This window comes from Cynocephalus volans, chromosome 3 (assembly GCF_027409185.1).
Source record: "Cynocephalus volans isolate mCynVol1 chromosome 3, mCynVol1.pri, whole genome shotgun sequence".
Taxonomy (NCBI): Eukaryota; Metazoa; Chordata; class Mammalia; order Dermoptera; family Cynocephalidae; genus Cynocephalus; species Cynocephalus volans.
Genome location: NC_084462.1, coordinates 133,765,658 through 133,786,570, shown reverse-complemented (window position 1 = coordinate 133,786,570; position 20,913 = coordinate 133,765,658). Strand labels below are relative to the sequence as shown.

The 20,913-nt window shown below is 39.2% G+C and overlaps 3 protein-coding genes across 16 annotated transcripts in view; 2 read left to right on the top strand and 1 right to left on the bottom strand.

The window, feature by feature from the left end:
* CDKL1 (cyclin dependent kinase like 1) overlaps window positions 1-5,092 on the top strand; it is a 54,814-nt gene extending 49,722 nt beyond the window's left edge. Inside the window, exons 7-9 of one of the 4 annotated variants that reach the window (XM_063091407.1) lie at window positions 1,720-1,776; window positions 2,959-3,108; window positions 4,985-5,092. In XM_063091407.1, the coding sequence (XP_062947477.1) occupies window positions 1,720-1,776; window positions 2,959-3,108; window positions 4,985-5,092 (315 nt within the window). Of the gene's footprint in view, window positions 1-1,719; window positions 1,777-2,958; window positions 3,145-4,984 lie in introns of all 4 variants that reach the window. The other 3 variants (XM_063091405.1, XM_063091408.1, XM_063091409.1) reach the window with 3 other exon arrangements.
* Window positions 5,093-6,961: 1,869 nt separating this feature from the next.
* Window positions 6,962-18,584, bottom strand: DMAC2L (distal membrane arm assembly component 2 like). 7 transcript variants are annotated; one of them, XM_063090364.1, is made up of 7 exons: window positions 18,541-18,573; window positions 16,669-16,704; window positions 14,520-14,599; window positions 12,166-12,277; window positions 10,803-11,011; window positions 10,044-10,215; window positions 6,962-8,813 (listed from the first exon to the last, which is right to left on the bottom strand). In XM_063090364.1, exons 4-7 carry the CDS (start codon window positions 12,270-12,272, stop codon window positions 8,699-8,701), a joined length of 603 nt encoding a protein of 200 aa, XP_062946434.1. In that variant the 5' UTR covers window positions 12,273-12,277; window positions 14,520-14,599; window positions 16,669-16,704; window positions 18,541-18,573; the 3' UTR covers window positions 6,962-8,698. The 7 variants fall into 7 exon arrangements, with proteins under 7 accessions (XP_062946434.1, XP_062946432.1, XP_062946433.1 ...); XM_063090362.1 differs by lacking the exon at window positions 14,520-14,599 and having other exon boundaries at window positions 18,541-18,584; XM_063090363.1 differs by lacking the exons at window positions 14,520-14,599; window positions 16,669-16,704 and having other exon boundaries at window positions 18,541-18,583.
* Window positions 18,585-18,723: 139 nt separating this feature from the next.
* Window positions 18,724-20,913, top strand: part of L2HGDH (L-2-hydroxyglutarate dehydrogenase) — a 58,223-nt gene continuing 56,033 nt past the window's right edge. For 3 of the 5 annotated variants that reach the window (XM_063090822.1, XM_063090821.1, XM_063090823.1), the window contains exon 1: window positions 18,724-18,911. In XM_063090822.1, the coding sequence (XP_062946892.1) occupies window positions 18,772-18,911 (140 nt within the window). In that variant the 5' untranslated portion in view covers window positions 18,724-18,771. The remainder of the gene's footprint in view (window positions 18,912-20,913) is intronic. The other 2 variants (XM_063090825.1, XM_063090824.1) reach the window with 2 other exon arrangements.

The window sequence follows — 20,913 nt, the reverse complement described above, 5'->3', positions numbered from 1 at the left end:
GTTCTTTCAAATTGAAACTAACTCCCCACTTGCTCAGTTTCCAGATGGGAGTTCCGTGTGTCCCTGACCACTCGCGTTCTGTGTCTTCCCTCGGGCTCTCAGCTTGTCCCACAGGGAAGGAGTCCACTTCCCCATTGCCTCCCCCTCCTGCAGCACGAGCATTAGGAAAAGTGGGTTGTGCTGGGACAGAGAGGCAGGAATGACACCTGGCATATGGGAGGCCACCCATCTGATTCCCCTTGTGACCTGGACATTCTCAGTTCACCACTAAATATCCCTTAGCAATTTCCTATTCGCTTGTCTACCGGTGATGCCTCAGAAACCAGCCAGGTTTCATAAAAATAAAAAGCTTCCCATGGTTTCCCAGAGGTTGTCCTGCAGGAGACTTCCTGTTGACAGAAACACAGGAAGAGACAGTGCGGGGGCTGCGCTGCTTGAACATCTGTGCCCAGTCCCTCTGCTGCCAGTAACCCTGACAGAGGGAGGTCTGCTTGCTTCTGGGGCTGGGAAACTGGCTCAGCAGGCAGGATGGGCCCCAGCGTATCACAGCCGGCCAGCCAGCCTCATCCCAGTCAATCCCCAGCAGTGCCCAGATTCAACACACAGAAAGAACAAGAGAAATATTTAAGCTGGAGGTGGGGGTTGGGGGTACTCTAAAGGGCTAATGCAAACTTGCTTTAACATTTTTTCTTCTCCTGTTGAATGTAGGGAGCTCCAAAACTGATGCTCTTCTCTCTCACCGCTATCAGTGATTAGTATGTGCACAATCGAGGATTGGTTGTTAGGGGCTGGTTCCCTGTCCAAACTAACACTGTGCTCTGAAGACTGACCACAGCAGTGGGACTGGGTTTCACTAGATGAGGCTAGCCAGTCACTCCAGCCTCCAGCTCACACACTGCCATCTGTATACACAACACGCACTGTGGTCATTCATTTTGCTCAGCTTGGCTGGCTCCTATTTTCTCAGCTTCCCTACTCAATTAGCCTTTGTCAGTTAGAGAATAAAGGTATATCTCTTTAACTGCACTGTTTGTCTGCCTGACATTCAGCATTCCTTCCATTTATAGTGTTATTCCTGATTGTCTCCAGCATGTGACTGGAGCAAAATAGCCTTATATGGCCAAAGGGATATTGATGAATGCTGGCTCCCACTCCCGAGACTTTCAACAGTGGGGAAATCAGAGAAACAGCAGGCTCTTGTGGGAGGAGACAACAGTGTTTACCCCAGAAAACCGAGAAGCATCTGTTCACCTGGGTAGGAGGGGAAAAAAATCTATTTTGAAGCTCCCTTTATATAAATGTCAATAGATGCAATAATTAGGGCCCCTTTTTTATAAGGCCACTATAAATGCCAAAAATTATTCTGAGGAAAGGCAAGTTATATAAACTGAGGTAGAAAAAAGTGAAATAACAATTGCTCTTCAAGTGTTTTTGGTTTTTTTTCCCCATTAGTATTTACTTATAATTTGCTACCTGCACAGGTTCTTCATGAAGTGAAGGGAGTGGTTAGGAAGTAAATTTGGAAAAGCGGTTTACACGTGAGGAGAGGAGTTTGTGAAACAGGCTTTGGGAGGTAGTTTCAGGTGGGAGGTGGAGTGAGCAAAGGGGGAGGAGGCGAGGAGGGTGCCAGGAAGAAGCATCTACTCGGAGGAAATTTAATTTGAGGTAACCTTAATTTGAATACAAACCGTAAATTAAAAACTCCTTTTCTTTCAACAGGAACCACTTGAATTAAAATTTCCAAACATCTCTTATCCCGCCCTGGGGATCTTAAAGGTAAAATCATGACTTCCAACACCAGGAAGCAAACAGCATTTGTCATCATTGGGGAATCTAAATTGCTTATGTTGATCCGTGAAATGAAAAGTGTTCCTTTTTAGAATTCTCCTTTGAAAAGTGTCAATACTTTTATTTTGAAATGGGTCACAGTCTATTACCATGAAAACATCTGAAAAGTTATTTCTCATTTTCAATAAACCTAACATATATTTGAAATGTAAATTTACACAAAAGAAAAATTAATAGAAATTTCAAGGGTGTTTCTTTTACAAAGGGTTCCTTTTCTTCAAAAAATGCTAAGCTGTAGGATCCTTTTAAATAGCCAACTCCTTAGTACATTAGAAGTATGTTTTGATTTTAAGACTTGATTTACATATACACTTTTATAACTATAGCTCTTATGTAAAATGAGGTGTGGTACCAATTAAAATATTGGCAAGTTACAGTCAGTGTCCCACACATTTCAAAAGTTATTTAATACATTTGCTGATGCATTTATGAAATACCAAAAAAAAAAATTGAGACAGTTCCTTGGGGCATGTAGTTGTGGATTTAATCTATCCAAGTATGAGCCCCATGGCCTACTTAATGGCAAAGAAAATAGTTAAGAGTGTTGTACTATAAAGGTATATATATTATGCCTCTTCTTACATACATACTCATATATGCTTGTAATGCATAGATTATTTATGGAAGGATACACTGAAAAAAAAATACCTGATTCTAGAAGGGAGAGTGGAAGACCTAGAGTTGCGGAGACTTTGCTATATACTGCATAAATTTTATTTGTACCATGTATAAATATTTTTCAAATAAAAACACTAGTTTTTACAAAGTACGTGCAAGGAACGAAACTGGCTAACTGGATTATCCCAGTTGATCACCGAGGTGAACTCCAAAATCATATCCTATTCCTGCAGGGCAAAGCACCAACAGCCTCAAAACAGACCAAGGTGGAGAAAATGATGTTTTGTTACTACCTCTAGAAACTATTTATTACACCTGTACCCACTTAGGAATGACTGTGGGAGGGACTAAAATCATGACTTCTGTGTTTTTCTACTTTGTTTCCTTTATTCTCAGCTGAAGAGTTTAATCTTTCAAAGAAGGAAAAAAAGCACATTAATAAGCTAACACAATTTTAAAGAAGTAAGAAGAGGGAATTTTCTTTTCTTTTAGGGCTGCCTCCACATGGACCCTGCTGAGAGACTGACATGTGAACAGCTATTGCAGCATCCATATTTTGATAGCATCAGACCAATAGGGGATTTGGCAAAAGAACATGACAAACCAACAAGGAAAAGACAGAGCCGAAAGCACCTGCCTGGGGTAAAAATGGTGCACTGCTTTACAGAAACATCCAAGGTCACAGCTTGGAATGATCTCATACCTGCCACCTAGTACAGAGAGAATCTAGACTTGAGGGTGGCAATTGTGGCTTGCAGCTCCAACATCCTCATTCCAGCACTAGAGATGAGTCACATGATCTATCAGCCAGGGCCCCAGATACATCTGCCTCCTGCAGCCTCTTCTCCCTGAATCCTAAAGTTGTCCTTGCCCTGCTGTTTCCTGCTGCCACATGGGAGCCAGGGTTTGTGGTGTGTGTGAATGTAGGTCTCAGCCAGGTACATAAGGGTGAGTTCAGTGAGCATGCTTCTGGTGCTTTAGAAAATGAAATCAGATTCATCCCAGGCAGGTCTTTGTCATCATGTTTACCTTCAGTATAAAAAAACCCCAAAAACCCCAAACCCCTGTTTTCCTCCCTGATCCTTTAATTGTCAGAGTGGTGAGGGTAAGTGCAGTGATGGTGCTTTCAGTGATATCAGCAGAACAGCACATTTAACCAGAGAATAGCATCCAACTGCATACTGGGAGCCTGTGAAGAATCCTGATTGGTATAAAGTGGTAAAATGGCCTTACATTAAATGTCTTCACCTAAGCCAAAAGCTGTAATAATTTAGAATGGACTATAGTTGGAACCACAACTAAGATGAGCTGGCTGCTCTTGGTCCCTCAAGCTATAAATAATCTTGCCTTAGTCACACCCCTTGCAGCCTACACTGCCCAGCACGCTTAACATGTGTGAGATCTGGTGGAAGAGGGTGGAGAGACCATTAGGAACAGATACAGAAGGGCCCTAAGAAAGACCACAGTTACAAAATTAATAATGTCTTTATTTTCTACCATATGAGGGTATTTTTAAAAGTTTGTAGAAATAAAAGATAAAATGAATCTTTTCATAAACATCTTGCAGTACCCTCATATATGACCTAAGTAGCAAAACAGACCAGAAATAGACCACCCCCACCCCAGAATCTCACTGTTACTTTGTATTCAAGCACAAAGGGTAATGATGGAAATATTTCTACTTGAAAGAACAGGGGAACCCCACCAGTTGGTCTATTGCTTTTAAGTCCTGAAGGATTCAACTGTTTGATTTTAAGGTACTAAAAAGTAAGGGCTGGCCCGTGGCTCACTTGGAAGAGTATGGTGCTGATAACAACAAGGCCACAAGTTCAGATTCCCTATATAGGGATGGCCGGTTAGCTCACTTGGGAGAGCCTGGTGCTGACAACACCAAGTCAAGGGTTAAGATCCCCTTACTGGTCATGTTTAAAAAAAAAAAAAAAAAAGTACGAAAAAGTACACCCTTTTCAGATACCTAAGGCCATATTGTGCCATACAAAAAATATAGGTGTGTTCTCCTTATTTCATTTGACATTGGCAATAAATTCAAAATTTTCTGAATGCTTGAAGAAAGCAGTTTGCCTTTTTAAGAGAAAACGTATGCAAGTCACCTAGATGCTCCATACATCAGTTTACTCTGCTATAAGACAAGGCATTGGTTTAAATGATCCCTAAGGTCCCCAGCAAGCTCTCAACTCCTGTAAACCTATGTTTTTTTTCCAATAATGTTTAACATGCAGATTTTCCTTTTTATATTCTCTAAATTTTCTTTAATGTGCATGTTTGTGCTTTCCTATATAAACTAATCCTTCAAAAGGAAAAGCAGAGACCAAATTAAAACATTTTGTACTCTCAGATCCTGGATTCTGTGCCAAAAAAAATTTTAAAAAACCAAAAAACCCAACTTATTTCTGTGCTGAAAAAGTCACTTAACTACCTCCTTTGTGAGGTAGTCTAAATAATAAAAAAAAATTGCATGGCATGAATTTGAACCTAATTCTGTGTTTTGTATTTTCAGTTGCAGTACCTACCTCAGCTAACTAGCAGCAGCATCCTTCCAGCGTTGGATAATAAGAAATACTTCTGTAATACCAAGAAACCTAACTACCGTTTTCCAAACATTTAATGAGCTAGATTGATGATAAAGGAGGAATTGATCATTAAAAAAAATAAAACTTATACACTTGATTGAAAACAATTACAATGTTGAAAACATACCAGGAGAAAATAAGCAAGTAACTGGGAGGCCACTTGGCAAGATACAACAAGAAGTTCCAGATCCAATCTTCCATGTTTGATGATGGTATCCAGAACAGAAAGGAATAACTTGTTTGGAGTTTCACTTGTATTTCTGTTTATCTAAGCAGCCAAGTTTATCTTATGGACAGAATTTAAACTGTATCTACTAGCCATTCCTCTGACAAATTAGATATAATCAAAAAGATTTATACTTGTTTGCCACAAGTGAAAAATGGATTACAGGGCTGGCTGGTTAGCTCAGTTGAGTTGGTTACAGTGTGGTGCTGATAAGATCAAGGTCCAGGGTTCAATCCCTGTACTGGCCAGCCACCAGAAAAAAAAATTATAAAATGCCCATATGTATTTCCTTGAATCTCTGTTGCCTCGAGTCCTATTCTCCTGCCTCTCAGATTGTTGCAACATCATATTTAAGGATAGTTTTAGTTCCTGAAATCAGAATGTTTAAAATTCCATTTCTTGCTTGCTCTCTCTTGATTTTCTATTTTAAAAGATTTTTTTTTTTTTTGGAATATTTAAGTTGTTCAAAATATTTAAAATCACATGGGTTATCATAAAAAGATTGTAATTTACATGCTTATGTATTTAAACGTTTATACATTTCTTATATATACTTTTGTCTTTACCTTCAGTAAGAGATGTATCTTATCATTTTTGCAGGCAAGATGGATTTACTGTGATCCATCTACACTTGTTCACCCAAATTCCCCTCGCAAACAATGGCATGAACTGACTGAGGTGGTCAAAAGGTAGAACAAGACCTACAGACCTCGCAGGAATGAAACCTGTCAGCCCCCAAATAGTACTTCATTCTCTCCAGCTCAGCCTCAAACTTAGAGACAGATATATAGGCAGAAATGTACATAGTGATCTGAGTTTTAGAAGAAAGTGCTTGTAGCTTTTACTTGAGTCACGAAAGATGTTAGGTTATAAACTGATGTCTTCCCTGAAATGTCTATTTACACTATATGTATGTGTATGTGTGTGTATAATACACACACACACTATCCTAACAACTAATAAAATGAATAAGTAGTACAAAATGATATTATTGAGGATTCCTAGCTTTGTACAATGAGACTTAAAATGATGACATATAATTAGCTTTGATTTGGCCTACTGCGCCTAATCAGAAAGCTTTTCCATCCTTGTCCCCTGGACACAAGGGCAATATGAAGCTTCATGTCTGTTTCTTACAGCTCAGTTCCATTTCTGGTTAATGTGCTGCCAATGTTTCCTAGCCATTCTCAGCCATGGTTTTCAAAGTTATATAGTCACGTGCCACATAACGACATTTCAGTTAATGATGGGACTGCATATACTATGGTGCTCCCATAAGATTATAATGGCTACACCATATGGCCTAAGTGTATAAAAGGCTATTCCATCTAGGTTTGTGTAAATACACTCTATGATGTTCACACAATGATGAAATCGCTGAATGACATATTTCTCATAATGTATCCTCATTGTCAAGCAACGCATGACTGTATTTTACTGTATCTTCAAAGCATTTCTTCTGCACTCCCATTTTCTTCCTGTGTTTTCTTTATGAAAGAGTTTGACCCCATTCACTTACTGCTAAGTAATCCTTTAAATTCTGGCACCTGTTCAATAATTCTGGCTACCCCAGCCAGTTTAATGATATCCTAAGGCTTCCTTAGGATATCTCTAATGTATGTAACTTCTTGCAGAGACTTGGTAGTGGGTTAAATAATAATATCCCAGTATTAGTCAATTCCTGTTAGGCAGCTTTAATTCAAATGACAAGGAAGGACATCCAAGTTCTGTGAATAGTTAACATTTTTGTTTTTCTTTTTTTCCTTAATCCAAGAAAATGCACTTGACGGAGGCAGATGACTTATAACTGCCTAATTCAGCCAATAATTTTACAGAAAATCATTCAGAATAGAAAAGTAGCTCTGGACTAAATCATGGTGAATCAGTTGTCTCACCACAGAGTAATGAAACAAACCTGAGAAAAAGATCTCATTTTTCTCTAATGAGTTCTACTAAATTTGTGCTTATGCTCAATTTAACCATATCTGTAATCTTTTTTTTTTTTCCAGCATGGAATCAGCACTATATCGTATAAAGCTGCTCTATACCCTTGTCTTTTTTTTTTTTAATTTACTATTTTCTGATATTTTGAATGACAGTGGCAATTGTAAATAGTGTATCATTTATGCTATGTGCTATTTACATAAGCTAGTTTCTAAATACAACTAAACTTCATTTTTCTACCTGAAAGCTTCATCACAGAAAGTGCTAATTTTAAAATTATTTCCAGTCAAGTTTATATTCAACAGCTTAATGTTTAAACCAAATATACAGAAATCCATAAACAAATTGGCATATAACTAACATTAACAGAATAAAAGACTTTTCAAAAAGAATAAAAGCCTTTTCAAGCAGGTAAAAATAAAGACCTGTTTTATCTATTTATGACATTCTTTATTACTGCTTTCTAGATACAAATTGATTTTTGTTTTTATACTTCCTTTTCATGTGTTTTGTGTTCGTAGGAGGTAGTATCCAAGATATGAGAGAGGAAAAATTCGTTTCTAATTGATATGTTAAAATTTTCTGTTTAAAGCAATTTTCTAATTTAGGAAAAATGTAAGCATAACCTGCTGGTCTTTATGATGGTTTCCTTTGTTCTATTGCAATCAGCAAAACTATCAGAATTCAGCCAAGTATCTATGTCTAGTTTTAATAAAACACTAGACTTAGTTTACAAAATAGATTAACCAGCAATTATTCATTCTCAGAAAGGGTGTATGCTATCAAGAAGGCACAAGTGCAGGATCACGAGAAAGGCATGCAAATCTTGGGAAGCAATATGAAATGCATGCCTCAACAACCACTAATTACTCTGCATAATTGACTCTGCCAATGAATCTGTAATTTAGCTTCCACTTTTTCATAATTGTGCATTTATAGTAACATGCTTCAATAACTTTACAGTAAAATATACTGTAAATTACTATGACAATAAGGAATATCTGTGTTACCCAGTTAAATTGCTTTAGAGAAGCCTAAATCAATAACTACATCAAATAATATTTATGTAGGCTAGCTGGTTAGCTCATTTGGGAGAGCATGGTGCTGATAACACCAAGGCCAAGGGTTCAGATCTCCACACCAACCAGCTGCAAAACAAACAAACAAACAAAAAACAAAAAACCGAGAAAGATCTATGTAGATATCTATATTAAATAAGGAATATGTTAGAATTAAAATGCTACCTAGTTTGCATTTTTCTTTAGATGATTTAACGTACATAAATTCTCACTTCCAACTTGGTAACTTTAGTGAGTCACATCTGAATATTTATTTTCTGTATATGATGGACTCTCCATCTCTAAAATGATATGACATCCTTATAGTTCTGTTGATGATTATATTTGTTGATGCTTAGGGTCAAAAATTTCAAATGATCCTTTATGCTGAAATAAGACACATTACTATCATTTTACTTCAAGTGTAATTTCAGTTCCAGAGAAGGCAGTGCTGTCTTAAAGGTTTGGACAAGGTTTTCTTTTTCTTTTATTCCAGGAAGATCTCTTAACAACAAATACTTGAGGTTTCTGCAAAAAGAGAAAGAAAAAGGTCACTTCAGTTTGGCTTTTACTTTTATAGCATTAAAAATAAACTCAATTTATTGACTTTTAGGAAAAATTACAAATGGAATATATTTATATCACCCTAAACCTTCAAAATGACTTTTAGAGCAGTAGTCTTAGTATCACTTTAAATGAAATTCATGCTAGAAATTAAGCCAGACTTTGGAAATTACAGTTGTTCTTAATTACATCAATATTTCTAGCTGAATCTTTCTAGCTAATCTTTTTATATCTATGTATATATATTTGAACGTTATATATACAATATGGCATAGATCTCTTTTGATAAAATGAATCTTGACAAAAAAAGGGAAAAATGGGGAAAATTCTTAAGTGTACCCAACTTTTTATTAGAAGATGAAGCTTTGAAGCCTCAACTAATGTTAAGAGGTTAACAATCTAGTACTTTAAGTCCTAATGTTTAAAATTTCTCAAACTTCCTGTGATACTGAGATTACTGGCAGATCCATTACATATTAAAGTAGAACTACATTAACTAGATTCAGAATTTGAATGATGGGAATCTCTAAACCAGGAATTTAATTAAACAAATTTACATTCTTTCTTCATAATTCTGAAAAGACTCAGAATTCTGCAATTTTAGAATTAAACATTCATTGCTAGTATTATCTGTTTTTGCATTTGGTACTGGAGGACTTGCTCCAGGCCATGGCATGTATCTGATTGGTGGTAGAAGGGGATATAAAACAACCTTCCTAACCAATGAATGCATGCTTTTGAAATTTATGATCATGTTAGGCAGTGTTCTAGGCTCCAGAGACAGGTGAATATTTCAAAGTTTTTATCCCCTCAAGCAACTTAATTACAGACTTAAATATTAACAGGTATCTACCAAATGTTATGAGAATAACAAAAATATGGGGAAACTGCTTTAAAAAATGAAGAGGAAGCATAACAACTAATACTTCTTGAGGACACACTGTGGCAGGCACCATGCTGGGTGCGTTATGTAGATTTAATTTTAAAAAATGCCCCTAAAAAATGCAATAAGACCTTAATGCATTAAGATCTATAGTTTTAACCGTTTTAAAGTATTATAGATGAAAGTGAGGTCATTTTCTTAAATTACATGTTTCAGAACTAAAAGAAGATATCACCCCCTCAATGGTTGTAAATTCTGACTATTCACCTTAACATCATTATCAAGTTTTCATTTTGGCTTTGACCACCTACCTTAAATGACACAAAGCAATGATGCCTTTGTCTGTGACATTCCCACAGGAAATTATTTCCATTTCCAATATGCTTTTTTGTAATTTTTCAAGTTGACTAAGCCTCTGCAAACAGTTATCCTCGATATAATGACACTTGCATAGCCTTATTTTTTCAACATGCTCTAGGCCTTCTGGGGGGAAAAAGTGCAGTTTAAGAATCTGCTTTACCATTAAGATGATAAAATGTCCTGGTTTGCCCAGGACTGTCCTGGTTTCAAGACTGAAAGTTCTATGTCCAGGGAAACCTCTAAGTCCTATGAAAACTGGCATGATTGTTCACCCTATTAACCATGTAAGGTATTCACTACACAGGTTGTGCTGATGAATAGGGCCACCCTGCAGTCAGATGCTCATGAATTGGAGGAAAGAAATGCTCACATAAGCAGAAGCTGTGTGGATATAATTATTCATACATTACTGAGTGTTTCTCAATGACAGAAGTTTGACAAAGATAGTTGACAAACAGGACCTTGAATTTTAAGTCAACAAACCATAGAACAAAGGCATGTAGAAACGAGTGTAATGAGGGGAGGGAGAAGAGAAAGATGTTTGTAACCTCTACTTAATTTGAAAATAAATATCCAACACAGAAAGAAACAAACCTGACTGTACTGAAATGGGCAAAAAGGACATACCTATCACTATAATAGTCAACTACAATAAAATGGTCACTGTAAATCACCTGCATTTCCTATAAGCAAAATCATAGGGTAGTTACCCATGTAATCAAGTCCAATACTCATGATACAAGAGTCAGTGGCATCGATTGCTTGAATCTTGTATTTGTCCAGAGGGCCTGTTGGGAGGTGGTTGTAGTCCTTCTGCCACCTCTCCTGGCCATGGTAGCGCACCAAAGCCCCACAGCGCAGCAGCCACTCAGATGCTGCCCTGTCGGGGCCAACATCCCTGATTCGTTCATGATCCACTCTGTTGGCAAGAGAACAAAAGCAATTTGCTTCTACTCTAATCACTAGTTTCTTAACTGTATTCACTGACATAAACACAATACAGCAACAATTTTCATTTCAAATGACTGAGGAGGGAGATAATTGAAAAAATTCATGAAAAAAATACTATAGTTCTATCTGCCAACTTCTTTGCTTTGTTTTTTGTTACCAAGTGAACTGTGTCAAAGCATATTACTTTTACATGAATTTATCAAGCAGACATGAGTCTTCATTGATTCATATGTAGCACAGTACCTGACACCAGAGACACTCAGTCACTATGTATTGAATGAATGACCACAGATGGTTAACACTTTTATTAAAGATAAAAGATTAAAGAGGGAATAATTTTGAGCCCATGTTCAAATTAATCTTATTAAGTGATATTTATTAATTTCTACATATGCCTTTTTCTCTAGTTAGTGATCATAATGCTATCTTAAGCAATGAGGAGGTTAGTGTCATCAGTTTCAAAATGATATTTCTAAGCATGCCACCCACTAATTTTTTTAAAAATTTAAGTTCCCTTGATAGTATTCAAAAGGCTAACTACATTCCTTAAGAAGTCATAGAATTAAATATTTAAAAATTACACTTACTAAGTTTTTATTATTATTTTTGGCAGCTGTCCAGTACAGGGATCTAAACCTTGGACCTTGATGTTATCAATACCACACTCTAACCGAGTTAACTGGCTAGCCCTTATTTACTAAGTTTGCTGATTATAAAAGTAATAAAGATTCACTTTAGAAAACTTGAGGGCTGGCCAGTTAGCTCAGTTGGTTAAAGCATGGCCCTGTAATACTAAGATCAAGGGTTTGGTTCTCCATTCCAGTCAGCCACCTCCCTCCTCTGCCAAAAAAAAAAAAAGAAAACTTGAAAGGCATCAAAAAGACAAATAAAAATCACCAAAATCCTGCAACCCAGACAGCCACAGTTCATATTCTGTAATCTATTTTTCTGGTCTTTTTCCTATGTTTGTACATATCTTTTGGTTGTTCGCAAACAAAATTAGGCTCTTACCGCACACATCGTTCAAAAACATTTGAAATACAAGAAATAACCCAACTAGCTACTGGGAACTCATCTAGCTGTAACAACCCCCACATTTCTTCACTTTAGTTAGTAACTTACTTATTAAACACTGCATTCAACCAGCCCCAGAAGTATCTGGAGTCACATGACCATGGGAGTTTCTTTAAGCCACGTAACTGCCGGGAAATTATTCCAAACAGCATCATTTGATCTAAACACACAAAACAGTACTCACATTAGATCATCATCTGGCAATTAGAGTCCCATACATACATACAGTAACTTACTTCACAATTTTAGAGTCAATGCTTTTGTGCCAATAAAGCTGATGACTCACTTGCCACTCAATAATTATTGGGCAAGTCACTCCTGTCTCTGGTTCTTGTTTTTTCCCTGCAAAAACAAGGGTTGAACTGGATGGTGTCTAAGGTTCCTTCCAGCGTTAAACATAAAGTTCCACTGTTCAAACCTCAATTGGAGTCTGTGTGCAGTGTTGCCACCTAGTGTTCATTCAGGCAGCATAACTACAAATTTGCTCAAATTAGTCTTCCACTCCCAATCTACATTTCCAGTACCAAAATGATGAACTAAAATCACCTGGAAAGCAATGTGTCAAGGTTAAGACATTTATATCCAGGAAGGAAGAGGAGGCATGAAAATAGAGCTGCCTATGAAAAGGCTGCAAGTGGGGTCCCCAGAGCAGTGCAGACAAAGAACTGTACAAGGGCAGCTGGAAATACTGGGCAAGTGACCTCACTCCTCTGAGCCTTGGTTTTTTCATTTGTAAAATGAGATGATTTCCTCAGATGATTTCCAGCTATAAAAATCTATAACCATGGGTTGAGAAAGTGATTTTTGGACTAGGTTTCATTCTGATTCATCTCAATTCAAGTTTCTCTAGTAGTGTGTCAGGGGTGTGTGTGTGTGTGTTTAGGGGGTAAACAAAGATAAATGAAACACGGTCTCTGTCTTTGTGGAGCTGACAAGTTAATGCAGGGTGGAACAGGCTAAGACAAGTTACCAAGTAGTTAAAATAAATGACAGAACCTGATAAATGCCGCCAAAAGAGCTAAAGTAGGACAGAGAGGATTTCAACAGACAAAAAAGTACTAGGAAAAGTTATGGCAGGTTATTAGCTGAGGCAGGAACATTCAAGGCATGATGTGATTCAGTTTCGTTAGCACATGGGAGTCATGAGAAGGAGAGGCAGACAATTTGTACAGTCAGGACAGGAAGGGTCTTTCATGCTCAGCTAGCGAATTTGGGCTGTATTCTGCAAGCAGTTGGGAGTAACCGGGGTTTTGGAACAGAGCACTGGCATTGTTAGAGCTGTGCTTCAGGAAATTTAATGAGACAGTAGCATCAAGATAGAGGGTCAATGAAATGGGACAGACAGCCAACAAGAGCTTCAACTACATGAAGCCAAAGGAAAGGGGAATGACATGACAGTGTTACATTCCATATGGCTCAGTAAGTGAGATGTAGGGGCAAAGGCTAGAGGAGTTAAGATGACACTAAGTTTTGGTCCTGGGTCACTGGTAGGAGGGTGATGCCATTAACAGAAATCAACATCAGAACACCAAGATCAAGGGTTCCAACACCTCCGTATGGCCAGCCGACCAAAAAAAAAAAAAAAAAAAAGAAAGAAAAAAAGAAAGAAAAAGAAATCAATATCAAGAGGACAGGGCTGTGGGTTTAGTTTTGTTTTTTGTTTTTCTTTTTTCTCTTTCAGTTCTTCATATTCTAAATATGAAGCACTGGCAAGACTTGTAGGTTGAAATGACCAACAAATCACTGGAATCAGAGTCACAATATGTTAGAGCTGGAAGGAACTTAGATCACCTAGACCAAACTTCAGATTTAGAGATGAGGAAACTGAAGCCCTGATATTAAATAAACTGCCAACACCCTAAATCCTTTCTGGAACAAGGTGGGGTATTAATAAACGCATGTGTTTAAAAGGACTTGCTCAATGTTTCATGGCTAATTAGTGGCAGTGCTGAAACTTGAACCTAGTTCTGGCTCCTACCAGTCTAGGACCCTTTCCTCAGTCATCAGAAGGCTCTAGAACTCAAGAGAAAAAAAGAGTACTAGAAAGATGTCTGAGTGGGAACCACCGTAGAGCTGAGGAAGTGACTGAGGATGTTGAGGTTGTGGAACCGGGAGAGAGTAGGCCTGAGGACAGAACCCTGGGATCACCTACTACCCTCTTCATCTCTTTTCCACCATCACTCTGTCTTCTTACTGCAAACTTTTCCCTCTGCTCTCTCCTCTCATGTTCTCAACACTTTCCAGCTTTTTGTTAAAGCTCTCCTCACCTGTCCTCACTTCCAACAGCTCCATTGGTTGCCAATCTCATTTACAAATCTGGGCTTTTCCAGCTTCTACTCAGGCTGTTCCCTCTCTTAACCCCACCACCACCCACCAATCCTGTTTGTGGAAACCTTACTCACCCTCAAGGTCTTACCGATATGCAATGTCCATCCAATCATTCATTCATTCACACAATTAATGTTTACTGAATGTCTGCTGTCTTTAGTGCAAAAAAAAAAGGTAAGCCAAATAAATATTAAAAAAAGGAGAGAGAATAAGACATGCACAGAAAGACATGGTTCCTGTCCTCATAGAATGTATACTCTAATGAAGAAGATGACATATAAACAGATAAGTATCAGCCAACATGATGTCTTAATAGATGGTGGGAACAAGTGCCACAAGAGCCTAGAGAACGGAGTGAGGGGAAGACTTCACACTCCAAGTATCTTTTGAGGAGGGTCTTAAATAATGATTACAAGTTTCCAGTGAAGAAGAAGGAAATAAAGTATGCAGAGCAAAAGGAAGAGCAAGGATCACATCTTATTCATTTCCATTTTTCTCAGCATAATGCAAGTTTAATAAATACTTGTTAATTAATAGTCTTCAATGGTTGCCATATTTCTATGGAGAAAGGTAAAACCAGAGAAACTGTAATTAAGCAGGTATATTAGAGTGGTCTTTGAAAATGGAGTACTTTCACTTGATTCATTTTGGCCCACCTTATAATTAAGCTTAAAGAGAAGGCCAAATTTACTTTAGCTGTGATCTCCAAAAACACTGGATACTATAACTAATTTAAACATAAAAATTAATTTTATATTTGGCAATAAAAGTAAAAACAAATTGGTGGGTTTTTGCATTCTCAACTGCAACTTTGCTAATTGATTTTGGGAATTATTCCTCCTTAAATCCCAGCAGCTATTTCTGGGAATGCTTTCTATAGAGAGAGAGGAGACATCTAGTGGTGCGTAAGTGAATTTAGCTCTAATAAATTGAAAGAAACCAGTTAAAAACAAGTTAAAAAATAACCACTACTAAATTACTGTTGCCACAAATAATCCCAGAACTCAAACTATGAAAAAAACAAAAACAAACTTTTTACTATCAGACCATGTCTTAGAGCCATAAGTTTGTAACAGTGTTTCTAAAAGTTGCAATTATGTTTGTAACTTGGAGAAGGCCAGACCTCCAATGTGTTACTCAAAATAGGATTATATAAACAAAGTGTTTTCTGAGTAAAGTTGATTAGGAGTTTCCCCATTTGCCTAAAAACGGTTAAGTTTTTTTAAAAAAGTAGTTCTCATTTTACAAATTAAATGCAGTTACTGGGTTGGCCAGTTAGCTCAGTCGGTTAGAGCAGTGTAATAACACCAAGGTCAAGGGTTCAGACCCCCATACCAGCCAGCCACCAAAAACCAGAACAAATAGGTAAATAAATAATGCAATTACTTAGTGGGCTATTCAAAGTGATGGCTGATTTGGTGGTCAAAAAGACTGAAAACTTGTGAACTAATTCTTAAGTGTGGGTAATGTGTGGAGAGAGGGATGGGGTGGCATCAGAATTGGGGAGTTTCCCCCAAATTACAACCCTATCCCACTGTAAATTATCCATTATTGATCCCAGTTCTTATTCCTGAGATGTATAGAATGTAGGGAAACAGACCAACAGAGCAACTCATTAGGAATTACAAGCAAATATCCCCAAAGCCATTTCTAGGCCAATATCACATGGCACTCATTGAACTAACTTCTCAGTTTTTGACCTAGATGGGAGAAGGTGAACACAAATTCTCTACGAAGGAGGGTGGTGTCAGGAATACAAATAAATATCTCTACTCACAGGTATTACAGGGTGTATGAATGCAAGGTAAGCTTTTGATTTGAAATTACTTAATTGAAACAAACTACTGTACAGTCAAACCTGGCAGTGAAGGGGAAGTTAAGCAGAGAAAATTTTATAAAAAGAGACATGTATTCTGAGTTCTTTTACCCATGTTAAACTAAGAAACACATAGCTCAAAATCAAGACTATGGGCTGAGCTGGCCCACAAAAGTCTGATCACAGTCCTTTGAAGTATATAACTATATCCTGTGCAAACTAAAAAAATAACCATCTCCACTATATACATATCAGAATGGTTAAAATAAAAAATAGTAACACCACCAAATGCTGGTGACAACGAGGAGAAATGGGATCATTCAAACATTGCTGATGGGAACATAAAATGGTACAGCCACTTTGAAAAGCAGATTGGCAGTTTCCTACAAAATTAAACATGTGCTTACCATGTGACCCAGCAATTGGACTCTTGGGCACTTACCCTAGAAAAGCAAAAACAGGTTCACACAAAAAACTATACACTAATGTTCATAACACCTTTATTCATAATAGCTAAAAACTGGAAACAAACTCATAGATCCTTCAACGGGTGGACGATTAAACATACTGTGGTGATCCATATTATGAAATGTTACTCGGTAATGAAAAGGAATGAACTATTGACACATGCAACAATGTAGATGGATCTCAAGGGATTAAGCTGAGTGGAAAAAGCCAATCTCAAGTTACATTCCATATAATTACATTTATATAGCATTCCTGAAATGACAAAATTTTAGAAAGGGAGAAAAGATTGGAGGGAGGGGCTACAAGAGAGAAGTGTGGTTATAAAAGGGCAACCTGAGAGATCCTCCTGGTGATGGAACTGTGCTGTATCTTGACTGTAGTGGCAGATACAAGAATCTACACAGGTGATAAAAATTATATAGAATTAAATACACACAGAGAAACATAAAACTGGGGAAATCTGGGTAAGACCAATGGATTGTGTCAATGTCAATTACCTGGTTGTGATGTTGCATTATATAGTTTTGCAACATATTATCATTGGGGGAGATTGAGTAAAGAGTATACAGGATCTCTATTATTTCTTACAGCTGTATGGAAAGCTACAATTATCTCAAAATAAAAACGGAATTTAAAAAATAACCATCTCATTTTCATTTGTAAGGGAATAAGCAGGCAATATTCTACGTTGTTTTCACAAATAAAGCAAAATAAGTACTACTGTTCTGGAGGTAAAACCATTTTAACATAACAGAAAGCCGTCCTTTACTGAACGCTTCACTGTGGTGATCACTTAATGAGCCTTATTTCATGTAATCCGCTCAAAGATATTATGAGGGTGACACTGTTATTATTCCTAGTTCACAGAGGAGGGTCTGAGGCAAAGAGGTGAAATGACTTCCCGGAGCCACCTGACTAAAGACTGGAACCAAGATTGAAACTGGCAAGTAAAGCCTTCCAACAATAAAGTTATATTATTTTATTCTGTTCTGTTCAGCTGTCCTGACCCTAAAAATTAAAACCCGCCATGAAGCATAGAAGAGTGTTAAATTCTCACAGTGACAGAAAATCACATACTTTTACAGAGTTAGAGGATCCTTTTAGAGATTACATAGCCTATCTATCCCCCCCAATAAAGAAACGGGGTGAAGTGACCTGCACAGGTGATTCGCTGTTCTCAGGCCCACACAGTATATTTAAAACTGTATCTCGGTCCAATATTTAAGAAAACGGTACAGATTGCAAAATGATGGCAGAGACCGAGCTATGTGGTTCATCCCGTATCCAGTGCCCGGTACGGCATAAAGTAGACACTTGATATTCACAAGACGAATCAATGACTGAATGAATGACACCACCGGGAGCCTCACAAAAAGAAGTCCAGAAGACTGCGGGCTATCAGGCATGGCAGTGACAAAGAGCTCCGTCCGAAGCGAGGGCTAGGATCGGACAAGGAGCGCGCCTTTAGTGGACACTCGGCTAGGTGGGAGCCGAGGTGGAGACCTCCGGTGCCCAGCAATGGGCCTCCAGCAGGCTGCGGGCGGGGCCGAGCGGGGGGCGGGGCCGAGCGGGGGCGGGGCCGAGCGGGAGCAGGGAAGCCGCTGAGCCCGCCCAAACGAGAATTTTCACCATAATCACGCCCTGACATTCTCCTGCTGCCCCAAGTCCGCTCGGTGGAGAAGGTCGAATATACGCGACTCGGCCGGCCAGGTTTTCAGTCCGCCCAGCGTTGGGAAAAGGGAGAAAGGAGAGATCGGAGCTTAACCACCACCCTAGTCCCGCCCCGCTCGGGGCCTAGCTCCTCTACTCACGGCGTCGGTGGAGGGAGCGAGCGAGCGTGACCGCGTCTACGGCGCGCCGACATGACCTTTGCCCTCCGCCGCGTGCGTCCATTGGCCACCCGCGGCCGCTCCCACGTGGGGCGAAGGCCTGCGTCTCATTGGCCCCTACTTAGGGGCGGGGCTAGAGAGCGCCTGGACCCGGGCAGTGTCAGGCTCGAGTGGCCACCTGTGGGGACTGAGATAGGGACGGGGGCGCAGGCGATGGTGCCGGCGCTGCGCTACCTGGGGGGTGCCTGCGGACGGGCCCGCTGGGGTTTCCCCGGGGGCTTCCCCTGGATGTGCGGGCCGGCGTTAGGGAGGCCCCGGCCGCAGTGCGGGGGTGGCCGCAGCGCCAGCACCAGGTGAGTGGCGGCTGGCCCGCCCCCGCCACCTGCGCTGCTCCTTCCCGCACAGGTGCCTTGAGCTGGAGCTATGCCCCTGCTCGTGCTTTCGTGTCCCGAGCATGAGAGAAGGTCGAGATGCTATGGAGCTCCACCCTCAGTTCCCAGGAGCTGCTAACCTGCAGGGTTTATTCGTTGTATTTGTGGGCTGGAGGAAAGGCAGTGGTTGAGTAAAGGTCAAGAGCACGTCTGGCGTTGAATACAGCTACTCCACTTTCTATTCTGGGAGGGTTACTTAACCTCCTTAAAGGCTCCGTTGTGAATAGGATCTTAGGCTCTCTCGTAGGTGGTCGTTTGAGGATAAAAGGACCTAGCACGCTGTAAGTAATCAAATATGCTGTTTATTAGCTGCCGTCTCTGGTGTTGCTTGGAAGATCTGGATCCGGTCTTTAGTCAGTCAGGTCGTGGCACATACTGCCTGGAGTTGCTCCTGTGAGAAGCAGCTCAGTTGCTAATCAAAGCTTGCAGGATTCAGAACCCTGTGATTTGAAGTTTGGAGGTCGCATTTGAAACCATTGTCTTCCTCTCCTCTCTGCAGAGAGAACGGTTTGTACGGAGGCTCCAAGGCTGGGAAGGTTTTGGCTATTTTGAGGAGGGCAATGTGAGTGTGACTGGAGCTTGGTGGAAGACAGATGGTGTGGAATGACACCACATAGGGGCTACATTACAGCACTGTTTTTATTTTATTTTAACTATGCGTTGAATTTTATTCTAAGCCATAGGAAGCTATTTAAAGGGCTTTAAGGGGCTCCCGCCGCGGGTTCGGATCCTATATGGGAATGGCCGGTGCACTCACTGGTTGAGTGCCGGTCACGAAAAAGACAAAAAAAAAAAAAAATAAAAATAAATAAATAAATAAATAAATAAATAAAGGGCTTTAAGAAGTGGAGAGTGATTAACTATTGATATTTCAAAAGTTGACTCGGGCTGCTAGTGTGTTAGTGGATTGGAAGGTGATTAGAGTGGTATACTAGTAATAGCGTTTGCAATTCGCTGTGGAGTATGTAGACAGTTCTTTTGAGAAGCTTTTCTTAAGGGAAGAAAGTAGGGTACTTTTTATTTTGAAATAAGTATAGATGCATAGGAAATTGCGAAACTAGTGTAGAGGTCCCATGTACCCTTCATCCCCTTTACCCCAATGTTAACATCTTAGATAACTATAGTACAATATCAAAGCCAGGAAATTGATATTGGCACAATCTATACACCTCATTCAGATTTTATCAATTTTACACGCACTCATTTATATGTGTGTAGTTCTGTGCAATTTAATATATGTAAATTGGGGTAATCATCATCTCAATCACTATATAAAAATGTTCCGTTGCCACAAAGATATCCCTTTTATATTCACAGCCTACCTTCCCACCTTACCTCTCTACCCTTCCTCTCCACCCTTCCTAACCCTTGGCAACCACTAATCTGTATTCCATCACTATAATTTTGTCATTTTGAGTGTGTTATATAAGTGGAATCATACAGTATGTAACCTTTTGAGATTGGCTTTTTTTCACACAGCATGTCCTTGAGATCCATCTAAGGTGTTGCCTGTGTTGCTAGTGGGTTTTTAAAAATGTTGAGCAGCATTCCATGGTATGGATGCATCACACTTTGTTTAACCATTCCCCTGCTGAAGGATATGGGCTGTTTCCATTTGGGGGCTATTATAGATAAAGCTGCTATGAACATTGCTGTATGGGTTTTCATACGAATGTCTCTGGGATAAGTGCCCAAGAATGCAACTGCTGAGTCATGTAGCAAGTGCAAGTTCAGTTTTTAAAGAAATTGCCCTACTCTTTTCCAGAGTGACTGTACTATTTTACATTCCCACCAGCAAGATAGGAATGATCCAGTTTCTTCTCATCCTCACCAGCATTTGGTGTTATCACTTTTTTTATTTTAGCCATTCTGATAGGGGTGTAGTGATATCTCATTGTGGTTTTAATGTGCATTTCCCTAAGTC

Excerpts from the sequence above, each read along its gene's own strand:
- DMAC2L (XM_063090360.1), bottom strand. Across the intron at positions 10,216-10,802 it reads TATTGGACTTGATTACATGG|AAGGCCTAGAGCATGTTGAA; the intron begins GTAACTACCCTA and ends TTTTCCCCCCAG. Across the intron at positions 8,814-10,043 it reads ATTGCTTTGTGTCATTTAAG|AAACCTCAAGTATTTGTTGT; the intron begins GTAGGTGGTCAA and ends CTCTTTTTGCAG.